The following is a 12,693-nucleotide window of genomic DNA, read 5'->3' as shown; positions in this document are numbered from 1 at the left end:
ATCAATTCGCTTTGTATTTTATTTATTTTTTTTACATTAAAACATCGTAATTTACGGACCATATTTTTTTTTTAGATTTGAAGTATACTTCACACCGAAAGGTATAGAGTATAGAGTAGGTATAGGGTATACCCTATACCAACTCTATACCTTTCGGTGTAAATTAAATGTAATTTAAAATTTTGTTATTATTTAATGCCAACTACCATTAAATTTAAGCATTAATAATGCATGCCTAAAATAACACTGTATCGCGCACAAGTTAATTGAACACGTTTACATCGAAATTTGATGTTATAACAAGGAATTAATTCGTAAATAATAGTACCTTGCTTGCCATATTTACCATACCACTGGTAACATTTGCATCATATAATAAATAATAAAATAAAATAAACAACTTTCATTTTATAAGTAATATATTAATAAAATAATCTTTATAAATAAAATACTAAAACGCATCAACGAGACTGCCCCATAAATCCTTGAAACATTATTTAATTGCAACTACGAAATAAGTATTTACGCCAGGGGAGCGACATAAAGCCATTCACACACTGAACGTCGGCTGTGGCGATACCGTCTTAAATTAATATTTATTATTATTTATAATGTCTAAGGGCATTGAATTTTTACGTAACTTGGTCAGTGTTACCGTGCTTTGTATTTGTTTCCATGGCACTTTGCAATTGGTACCTTTGCGTAAGTAAAATTTCAAACATATATTATATTATATACATTTATTGTTTTTGGGAAAATCTTAGTATAATTGCAGTGATAATATAGTTATATACATTATATCGTACTCATCCCTTGATAAGGTTCATAAAAGATTTTAACAAAATATATAATTAAATATATTATTATATATAAGTAAATATACTTATAACTTCCAAATTATAGAACCACTTTCTGCATATCTAAGAATCAGGTATCTTCCTTATAATTTCCCGAAATAGATCACAGTTTTAAATATATTTGAATGTTAGGATTTGGAGTGCAACAATGAATATATATATCGAATAAAGTGTAATAATTTATTCACAGCTGACTTTATCCATCCTTGCGGCGAGTTAACCGATGAATGTTTCACAAAAGCAACTATGGATGCGATCCCGGGTGTGGTCAGGGGCATCCCGGAGGCCGATATACCGCCACTCGATCCGTTATACTTAGATAGAAACATAACTATGAATTTACCGGGAAATGTTAAAATGACTTTCCACAATGGAAAATTAACCGGATTAAGCACTTGTATACCGGACAAAGTTTCGTAAGTATAATACAAATTCATTTTCATCGTACCAAGGTAATACACAATATTCTGTACAAGATAATTTACATGATAAAAAACGTGCAATTTGTATTCGTTGTTTTCGATGCAGACTGTTTAATTTTAATTGAAGGTAGTTAACATATGCACTAATATCTGTGTTAAATATTCAATATTGTTTTAGACGTTTCCAATAGCAATAGCATTGCCTTTAATTGACATTCAATTCGTTTCAGACATTCAAACATGTAAAACCTCATTTAAAAATACTATTAAAAAAAGTACACATTGATTTTCATTTTTTAAATTTTAATATAAATTTAAATTATTTTTAAATTTTAAGCGGTTACTAGCAATATGAAAGATTGTTTAATGAATGACTCAGTAATGTTATATATATCTAAGGATGTATATTATAAATTAAAGTCCCCGTGGCGTTTGTCTGTACATAAGTACGGACTAATCACAGGAACTACGGTTTGGATTTTCATTCCGTTTTCCTGAGACAGATTGATTTGCGAGGAAGTTTTAAGTATACAATTTAGGAACATTTTGTAAATTAGCTAACGATATAATAAGTAAAGTTTTAAGGACTATTTTAGTGCCCGTCGAAAAAAAATTATAAGTCTTAGTCTTCCAGAGCATACGCTGCTTGAATAAAAATAAAGAATAAAATATCGTAGAACTATTCCGAAGAAACAGTTGTCAAAAATATCCACGATATTATCTGTCTGGTTATCTAGTGGTACCCATAATAATACTCATATGAAGCATGGGTCAGTTAAAATTTTACTATATACATATATATATATATATATATGAACATGTTATAACTAAACACACATCCTTAACTCGTTCTTATAGGTAGGAGAGAGCGAGATGAAGATGTACTATTTGTTTGACAATGTTGATATATTGTCGGACAAATAGCTCATCTTTATGTAACGCATTCCTTCCTTATTATCTTAAGCTTGTTTTATTTACTTATACCTCATTAAGTAGGTATGTAGAGATATATGATTCCTGCCTTTAATTTTGTCGTCATTACTAACGACTACAATATTTGAAAGCATTGGTAATAGACGTAAAGTATCGCAGGTCTTATTTCTGGTGGAGATAGTTTTATCTTTAAGATATTTTTCTATAACGGTGATCATAAAACATAAACATATACATCAAAATATATGCCGAATAGTCTATACTTCTGGTGACCTAAAAGTTGGCTTTTAACTCGAGGACTAAGTCGCAATTTAAAGACAATCTCGGTCATGGTACCGATAACATAAAAAGACGATAAATACATTAATAAAAAAGTTTTTTTGTGATGACAAAATGATTTATTTTTTAAATAAAATGCCTTTAGCTTTCATAATAATCCTTTTTGACCGGTCGTTTATTCAGGGCATAAAGTTTCACAATATATGTCAAGCAACTAAACACTTCAAAAATTGTGCTACGTAAGCACGTAATTATTACAGAACTTGCCTTGAACTAAAAAATCTATTCAAGCGTGTAGATTTTACCTTAACAGTACGGTATGGTAAAACAACTTTACATAACACCTTACTTTAAATATCTATGGAATTATTTAATATACTTATTCGAAAACCAATTATAACACAAAATCAACAATGAAATAGAGTTGGTAATAATTTTGAAAATGTCAAAGCAAATGATTCAATATATAGTAATTATTAGTATTGGATATTATTTTGAGCTCGCATTAGTATCTAGTCAGGAAGTAACTTGCATTTGCCGAATCGTATTAAAATCGACCACATGTGTATCGACGAACATAAGAGCAGCGTGGAAGAAAAATACCCAAAATATTCTTAAGTGTGGGAAATTAACAGAATGCTACTTCACTGTTCTTTCAGTTCAGGTTCAGTGAGTCAGTGTAATTACGATCAAAATTCTCGCACGAAGCTTACATTATCATGTTACAATTTTTATGTAGTTGATATCTGCCATATTATGAAAGAGATTGGAGTTTATAAAATTATAATAATGAAAACGATACCATAGTATAAGAAATTTATGTATAAGGTTAGTTCGAAAGCTTGGTAAAGCATTTAAGATAATGGTTAATACTTCTAACGAGGACAATATCTATGGGCAGAAGTGACCAATCACAATTTGTAGGCCATACGCCTGCCTACCGTCCTACTATTAAAAAAAGACATTGCAATAGTAATGAATATTAGAGGAATTACATTTTTCCTGTATTGCCAACAGTAAACAATGTTCTCTCACGCTAAGGGCATAATGGCCTTCTTCCTGACGAGAAATCTTATCAATTACCGTAATTAATAAAAAAACTGGTAAATTAAACTAGTTTTAATGAATACACAAGTTTCAACATTCGTTATCCGCAAATATAGAGTCAAGCGTTAACGCCGGCTTGGAATATAATTTCTACCAAAAATATCAGATATCAGAATAACAGATTTTCTTTAATGATATCGTTGAAGTCTTATTGCACCAGTTTTTTATACTCGTAGATTATAACGTTCACATCAAATTCTTCAAATATTTTTTTAGTAAGGCAATTCTACTTCAAGACGGGATTGTAAAACCCGTTTAACTTTAATTTTCCTAGCACGGTATTTTGGGAATAGTGTTAATTTTTATCACGTCAATATTCAGATCAATTTGTAATTCAATTGAGTACTGTTAGCGACATACTAAATTACTTATATTTTATGATTTTTATTTATATGAACCGTCATAGTGAAATGTTTTTTTCCACCAAAATATTATCTATTTGGATGATCCAACATATAATTGCCCATGGAAAAATAATATCTTCAAAACTAAAAAAAAAGTTTCTCTTTTCCTGATGGTAAGAGGGCGCTGGTAAGTGACCACTTATCCACCCATATACATTGGCGCTGTAAGAAATCTTAAAAATTCCTTATATAACCTTAAATATAATGCACCTGGCGCGCTTAAATTTAGTATTCCTTGTGCCTGTAATCACATAGGTGTGTCCGTAAGAATCATTAGAAATCTAGGGGCTAGCTCCAACTGGCTAGCTTCTGGTCCGATTAGAATGTCCACCAAAATTATCTTTTGAATCCTTTATTAATAACCTTGTGCCATTGCACAGGTTATTAATAAAGTTATTAGTCGTTCGTAAGGCGGCAGGTCAGAATGGTAAAGTGCATCTAATAACTGTCATCGATGATCGTATCGTATGATCGTTTGACAGATACTATATATTTAAATTTCACTTTCGTGAGTGATTCCTGATTAAATTTGTAAGTTTTTTCTGATTAACTAGTTCAGATTCTTTGAACAGTTTAACATTTTCATATTGGACTGTTAGAAAAAACATGGATTTAAATATAATTGAATTTATCTAGTGTAATTATATTACAGTTTGACTTAAGACGGAACTTTGTATATTTTGTTAGAAATAAAATCAACTGACAAAACTCCGTACAATTTTAATGTTAGTGATATTTCGATACACCTTCAATTATACCTGCATCACAAAAAATATCAATTGTTATTATTTTAAATTAATTGATTTCCGGATTTTGGATAGAGTTTAATTAGATTTTATTCATGCATTCGTTTAAATAACACATAAATTATAGTGACATATAGAGCATAAAAACTGTATAATTAGTAGGTAGATATGTATGTACTGTACGACTGCGTTTTTCTTGGTGGTAGGGCTTTGTGCAAGCCCGTCTGGGTAAGTACCACCCACTCATCAGATATTCTACCGCCAAATAACAGTACTCTGTATTGTTGTGTTCCGGTTAGAAGGGTGAGTGAGTCAGTGTAATCACAGGCACAAGGGACATAACATCTTAGTTCCCAAGGTTGGTGGCGCATAGGTGATGTAAGGAATGGTTAATATTTCTTACAGCGCCTTTGTCTATGGGCGATGGTGACCACTTACCATCAGGTGGCCCATGTGCTCGTCCGCCAAGCAATGCCATAAAAAAAAAAAAAACCATTTAAATATAATTCTTAAATTATTAATCTTATATTCGTAACGAAGTTCCTTTTTTTTCTAGATCTAAACGTGAAAAACGGACGTTTATTTTCGACATACATTGTAACTTTACTATTAGAGGTCAATACAGTATTCTTGGAAGAATTCTGCTTTTCAATCTTGACACAGAGGGCAGTGCCAAAATTAAAATATGTACGTTTATTTTATTAAATACTTGTTACAATATCATATTTTTGTTTATTTAAAGGAACCAAAAACTTGCTAAATGAAATATTTAAATAGAAACACTATTCTTTACTAATTTCAATCATTTTAATCAGATTTGGAAACTTTTAATATGATATATTGATCTAATATGTTTATCAACAAGAAATGAGAGACTTGTAATTCTAATTTTATTTAACAGGGAATCAACGCATTCATTTAGAAGTGTTAGAAAAGGTCATAAAAGACAAAAATGGAGAAGGACATTACAAAATTAACTCTTATAAATACAAGGCTGACTACGGTTCTGATCTCAAACTTAATCTTACAAACCTCTTTAGAGGCAGCCCACAAATAAGTAAGTGAATTACGAAACCGCTATAAAAATACAAAACAGAAACATACCATAAATAGGACAAATATTTTTAATGTCTATAATTTCATGTTTGATTTTGACAATTTTAACCTAGTTTCATGATAGTTCCATTTTTAAAAGTATTACGATAGCTTGACGTACGGCCGATTTTAATCATAACTTTTTTTACAGGCGCAAACATCTTGGAAGTTCTGAATTCAAACTCTCAACTAGTCGCGCAGGAGTTCGGAGGGCCTATCCTCGACTATGCAATAGACTACGCGATGAACGTTACCCAACGATTCTTTAGCACTTACACCTATGATCAAATAAGCAAAGTCCCACTAACCGAGGAATTCTTTGAAGAGGATTAAATTAACACCTACTAATGTAAGATTATGTCAGTATTCAATTTGCTCCAACGGAAAGATTGATCAATCCTTCCTCATACTTAAAATATAAAATTAAATTTAAATCATATAACTATAAAACGAGACAGATATGCCAACGAACTGCCGATTCTGTGCAATAACAACGCAATACTTATGACATAATATAAGAGTGTAGCGATTGCACATAGCTGTCTACCACAAATAGGGCCAACGTTGGAACGCACATTTGTTGGTACCTACAATTTAAATAATGCAATCGTTGCTTCTTTACCAATCGTTAGCCATATAACACATCTAGTAAAATGACGATTGGACATAAGTTGGAATGTTGGAAAAATCGTATTGGCACATCATTATGAATTTATAGTACAATATTTAGGAACAAAATGTTTATCAAGCGTTTTCATCTCGTTAAAATAGGTTATAAAATAAGTTACTTTTAAATTAGATAAATAAAACTTTTTAATTAAAATACTGATTATTTATTTATTTTTTTATGTGCAACAATAGAACTAAAGTTGGTAGACACATTTCTATTGTAATCTTACTATAATAACGCTAAGATCACATATAAAACACACAGCCTTGCCAAATGTAGGTTAAGTTGAATTATGGACCCAATTCAAAGATTTTAAGCAACTGCTTAAAACCAGTAACAGATTATGCAAAGGAGGTATACTTGCAACAGATGATAAATATTTATTTTTATTAATTAGTTTTGATACTTTAAATCGTGAGTTCATTTCACAATTATCTAAATTTAAATTATATAATTTTAACTTTACAAATATTAGGGCTTTTTTCTTCTTTGAAGGCGTCCCAGTGTTTTGATAATAATATACATTTTTTTTAAATAGGTAGACATACCGGCACGTGGTAAGTGGTAAGAAGTTAGCATCGGCCAAAGATAAAGGCGCTGTAAAAAAAAAAATAATAACCATTTCTTGTATCTTCAGTGCGTCATCAAATTTATGAATTAAGGACCTAACTAACACTTAACTCATTAAAGGTTGACTTTAAACTGGAACACATAAATACTAAATATTCCTCTTTGATGATACCTCCAGGCGGCCTTATACAAAACCCTACCACTAAGTATGAATTTACAATTACTGTTATTATATTAATCTGTTCATCTTCAGTTCATATCAGATTCATAAGGACATTTGGAGTTACTTTACAAATATATCAGATATTCAAAATGGTCTTCAGTTGTTGACAAACATATGAATATTTAAAATGTATGCACCCTCTTTAGTTGTAGTTTAGTCGAGTAAAAAAATATAGGTTATAAATTGTGACTTAAAATATTTTTTGTCAAATTAATTACTTTTTTTGTTAGTTGGTAACATTCTGTAAACTGTTCCGTGGTTGGATAAAAGCCTTCTAAAAAACCATAAAAATAATACCTCCAGAGGTTATACCTATATATAGGTGTAAAACACTGCCGATTTTTTTCATCGCTGAATACGAGAAGAATTATTAACGTCAACGTACTAACGTAAGTAACATACCAAAACAAATTATATTCTATAAGTTCACAATGTTTTCCATCATTGAAGAACTACGAAGAGACACAAACAGTATATGAAAATGGTGCTGGCCCGCTTTTCAACCCATCTGCAAATAAGATCCACGTATTATATTTTCTAGTCGATCACTGTAATCTTGGATATAGTATTTTATTTTTGCAAACACCTGAAATATATTTAAAAAATATAACTTAAACTGTATACACGTGAACTAGTGATATATTGTAATAAAACAGAATGAAGTCAACCAAACGCCAATAAGGGCTAATAAATTAAATTGTCTTAAAGATATTGTGGCGTGTGTGAATTATCCAATTAGATCTATCGAAACAACATCCAAATGAACTTTTATTAATATTTTGAATTCATTTTAATATAATTTAATAAAATATTTAAAATGTAATCATTTTCTAATAATCCAAAATTAAAGTAAAAGTAGCAACAAATTATACGACATAGGTATATGTATGAAGCAGGGGAGGGGGGGGGGGCACTATCAATCGAAACGTAGCCTTTCTAGAATATTATACTTAAGTCAAAAAATCCAACAAGTTTTCATTAATGGAATAAAGGCTTCTGGACTCGACTGGACTATATTATAATTTTTTTTTAACATTGGGTAGGATAAAAACTATACATTTTGTTTTTTGAGTATTCAAAACTAAATTATTTACTGTAAACCATTCGTGTATCTGTGATAATGCGCCGTTCACATTGTCTTAATCAGTTTTTTTCATGTCTACCTTAAAAATCGTCAAAAAGTAAAAAGTATCGTCAGCAAACAACACTATATCACAAATACCTTTAACATAGAATACAGAATACTCTCTTTTGCTGTTTGGCGTTGTAATAATTGAGCGTTGCTGGCTACTCAAACGGGTACACAAAATTCTTCCAGTGTTCATCTAGTTCAGGGCTTTCACATTTCAACTAAATACTAAATGAGATGAAGCTGATTCGACTGTGTGTTTACATGGACGAATTATTCAGAGAACGACTCTTTCAACAAAACTTAATAATTTACTATATTCATAGTTCATCTTTTCAATTAAAAAATATCACTGGATAATTCCTTCAAGATCAACATGTACTGTGTAATGATAAGGGTCAATGAACCTTAACAAAGGTTCTGATAAGTGATACATTTGCAATTTTATTAAACGAAATAAATAAACTAAATTTAAAACTGGAACGCACATTACATTTATTTATACGCTTTTGTTGTTTTGTGTTACAACAAGAATCAGCCGTTACAATCAGACAAACAATCAGATTGGGTATAACTTTCGAAAGATTTTCTCACGATCAACGGTGCTATTCTGTAAGAACTCACTCTATATTTCACTCATGAAATATCGATAAACAACTTACGTTTACATGCTATTTTGTTGCCTTTGAATCTTATAAATAAAATCAATGTTCTATATAATGTTAATTTCACAAACGCGTTCTACGATGAGTTTCGAGTTTGCTCTATAGAATAGCGATACAGTTAGCTAATTTAAGCGAAACTTTCGTCATCAAAACTACATATACTGTACAATAAATTCGTATATTATCGTGTAGCTCGCAATCAGTATATACAAGTTTTCATTATTGTTTTATGTCGGAACGTTTACGGTAACAGTACGGTAATGTGGTAACAGTGATTTGACGTCCGCCCACCGCACTGTACGCTTTCACTGCGCAAGAGCAATATGGAAAGTCAGTGGAAACATTCGGTTTTATATTTCGAAAAATAAGGAATAGAAAAAAATGTTACCAATGCTTCAGACGCGATTAAAACTCTAAATTAATGTAAATTCGTGTGTGATTTGTGTAAACATACGAACCGACAATTCAATTATTTCACATATAATTGATAGTATGGCTGACATCTTTTGTAGTTTTCTTTATATACATAATCATTATTTTTGACCACAGCAGCCAATCTCTAAAACTTAAAAGCCGATTTAAAGCGCAAAAACAACTTGATGAATTCCTTTACTCGCATAGTGCAGAGAGAAGTATGAACCAGAACAAACGTAAGGTCTTACTAACTTCCAGAGGCACAGGAGTGTAACAAAATTAGTAATCAATCACAATTAATAATGATTAACAACCAACATAACGAATCTTAAAAGTAAGCATATTAAGTATTTTTATTTTAAAATCATTAAAAATATATATATATTTAAATATACCCACATATCAATTTTTAAATAAATAAAGACATATTTCACGATATCTATACCAAAGATTTATTTCACGATTAAGTAAGAATATCAATCCGTATTTTCAGTCGCTTAAGGATCGGAGCCGCCTGCTGGACAAATTTAGTTTGATTACAGTGCTTAATACATCAAGTGAAATTCGAATAACATTGTTATATCAGTAACAATAGTTACGAAATGCAAGATCAGACAGGAGTTACTAGGAAATTAATTATATTCTAATTGGAATCTTAACAATGGTAGGTGTATAAGAATGAAAAACAACTGTATTTTTTATGTGAATTAAAAAGGATAATTTATACTAATGTTATAAATGTGAAAGAAACTCTGTCTGACTGTCTGTTACTGAAAATTGATGTAATTTGATATGCAAGCTCGAGCCCCATAGAAGGACATACGCTTTTTTATACCTAACATCTTACGACCAACCCTTAAAACGCGAACGAAGCCGCGTACAACTAATTCAGAAATTCTGATTTCATCACGTATGATTTTGTATTCATTTTCAAAGAAAACATTTACGTACTTACCTTAATATATAAAAGTGTATATAAGATTAATTTAAACATTGTATCCTTTCAGTCTTAATAGCTCAACAACTTATGAACTAGCGGATCTCTGGTTCGTTTTTAACTTTGAACTGATATTTCACCTCGTTTATAATAATTAATTATTTAACGAAATCACTTGAATTAATAGGTTAAAGTGAGTCATGGATATAAATAGAATAATAGTGATGACGATGGCATTAATGATAGTTGAATGACATGAATGAGTCATGTCATTCAACTATCTACTTCATAACATATTACATTTTTTCGATTTTTAAGACATTTTCTTGTTTTCTCTTTCAACTTGGGTCAGCAATATGGATCTTGGATCAGCTGTCCAGTCAAATATTGATTATGTCACCAGAGCAAAGTGTCATTATAATCCGATTTCATTAGGTGTTTTGTGTAATCGGTTCATACAGGATCGTTATGATAATTTTTATAAAATTTTTACCGATGGTTCGAAAGACCATTCAGGTGTAGGTGCTGCCTTTTATGATGTTCAGAACGACAGTAAAGTTTGTCTTAAAATGTCACCAACCATTTCAATTATGCGAGCGGAATTGATAGCTATAGCAGAGGCTTTGTCTTATGTTGGAGATATTAAAGGTCAAAACATTGTAATTCTGTCGGATTCTAAAAGCGCTGTACAACATGTGGCTCGGTGTGCCTCGACTGTTCGATGCCTTCCGATAGCCTATTCAATCATGCAATCCATGTATGAATTAATGAATCATAATAAAAATGTAATATTGCAGTGGATACCTTCGCATACCGGCATTCCAGGAAACGAAAAGGTCGATATTTTGGCCCGAAATGCTACGATAGAAGGCGAAGATTTACATTGTGTGCCATATTTTTCAGAGTTGCTTGGCTGGTTGAAAGATTTGTGTTGGAAGCAATGGAAAGAGCATTTTGATGAAAGAGCCTTAAGCAAAGGAATATGGTACAATACCATCCAGCCTAATTTGTCACGTGGACCTTGGTTTGCCGATAGTCGTATAAGTAGGGAGAATATTATCATAGCCCATAGGCTCCGATCTGGTCATATTCCACTGAACAGCTTTGGTTTTCTTTTGAAAAAAGTCAACTCTCCATTGTGCTCAGTATGTAACCGCTTAGAAGACGTGTACCATGTGTTAGTGGAGTGTGTGCGTATCGAAGCCGAACGTAAACAATTTTTTTTGCATTATCCACAATACAATGTAAACAATGTGGGGATATTTAATAGTATCCTGGCCACACCTACCTCCAGAGAGGCTAGGCATTTATATAAATTAGTTAAGATTTATTTAGATAGAAGAGGTTGATGTAGTTTGGAACGATGGGGGTGACATGGTCATTATTGACAAAACCCTCTTATAAATAAAGATAAAAAAAAAAAAAAAAAAGACATTTTCTGCCTCGCACAACCACTCTGTGGAACCAGCTTTCGCCGGCGGTTTTTCCGAACCGAAACGACTTGGAAACTTCAAAAAAAGAGCGTACTCCTTCCAAAAAGGCCGGCAACGTATCTGCAACCCTGATTGTACCTACTCCCCTGGTAGTGCAGATGTCAATGGGCGGTGGTAATCACTTTCCATCAGGTGAGCCACCTGCTCGTTTGCTGCCTATAACATAAAAAAATCTACTGCCCCTGAGATTTATTTAATCAAAGCCATTATTTTTAACCTGATCAAGAATTCGACACCAAGATTCATGCAAGCTAGGCACTAGACCAGATTGAAAGTATAAATTTATAATTCAAATAGCGCAATTAAAATAATCTTTTTTACAAATACCCGAATAGGCAATCTAACTTAGTTTACGTTTTGCCATAAACTTGTATTGGAATATCCGAACGTAAAACAAATTTAAAACAGACGAATCGTTTTATCAATTTTTATCGTTCCAATATTCGAAAAGCAATCCGTTCCTGTCAACCGTCACGCGATCTCGGCATATCGTCTGAAAACTTTGATTGTGTATTCTTTACGACTCGACCGAACTCATAATTCGTAAGCAAACGAACTCTAAATAGGTTCATGGAAATTGATCTGAGTAATATTTGTTATTATATATATTATATTTTTTATTTGCATATTCCAATGGGTCTTGCGTTCAATCGTATTTCCATTTCCGTAAGTCGAAAGAAATTATATCATACAACGATACGAGTCACTTTTATGCTTTCTGGTAAAAGTTTTACATTAACTGTAAGACC

General features: G+C 31.5%; 1 protein-coding gene and 1 long non-coding RNA gene across 2 annotated transcripts; both read left to right on the top strand.

Annotated features, from left to right (window-relative positions):
• The first annotated feature begins 542 nt into the window (after positions 1–542).
• Positions 543–6,606, top strand: LOC125071369. Its single transcript, XM_047681586.1, has 5 exons — positions 543–702; positions 1,048–1,273; positions 5,305–5,435; positions 5,650–5,805; positions 5,995–6,606. The coding sequence occupies exons 1-5, from the start codon at positions 612–614 to the stop codon at positions 6,174–6,176; spliced, it is 786 nt and encodes a 261-aa protein (XP_047537542.1). The 5' UTR covers positions 543–611; the 3' UTR covers positions 6,177–6,606.
• A 2,668-nt stretch (positions 6,607–9,274) lies between these two features.
• LOC125071444 lies at positions 9,275–10,728 on the top strand. The gene is made up of 3 exons (XR_007119918.1): positions 9,275–9,848; positions 10,008–10,178; positions 10,522–10,728. It is a non-coding gene; the product is annotated as an uncharacterized LOC125071444 (long non-coding RNA).
• The last annotated feature ends 1,965 nt before the right edge of the window (positions 10,729–12,693 follow it).

This window comes from Vanessa atalanta, chromosome 19 (assembly GCF_905147765.1).
Source record: "Vanessa atalanta chromosome 19, ilVanAtal1.2, whole genome shotgun sequence".
Lineage (NCBI taxonomy): Eukaryota > Metazoa > Arthropoda > Insecta > Lepidoptera > Nymphalidae > Vanessa > Vanessa atalanta.
The sequence above is the reverse complement of the archived record's forward strand: the minus strand, read 5'-3'. Positions and strand labels throughout refer to the sequence as shown.

Coding starts and splice junctions, on each gene's coding strand:
- LOC125071369 (XM_047681586.1), top strand. CDS start 612: ATGTCTAAGGGCATTGAATTTTTACGTAACTTGGTCAGTGTTACCGTG. Junction 703..1,047: donor TTTGCAATTGGTACCTTTGC/GTAAGTAAAATT, acceptor ATTTATTCACAG/CTGACTTTATCCATCCTTGC. Junction 1,274..5,304: donor TGTATACCGGACAAAGTTTC/GTAAGTATAATA, acceptor TTTTTTTTCTAG/ATCTAAACGTGAAAAACGGA.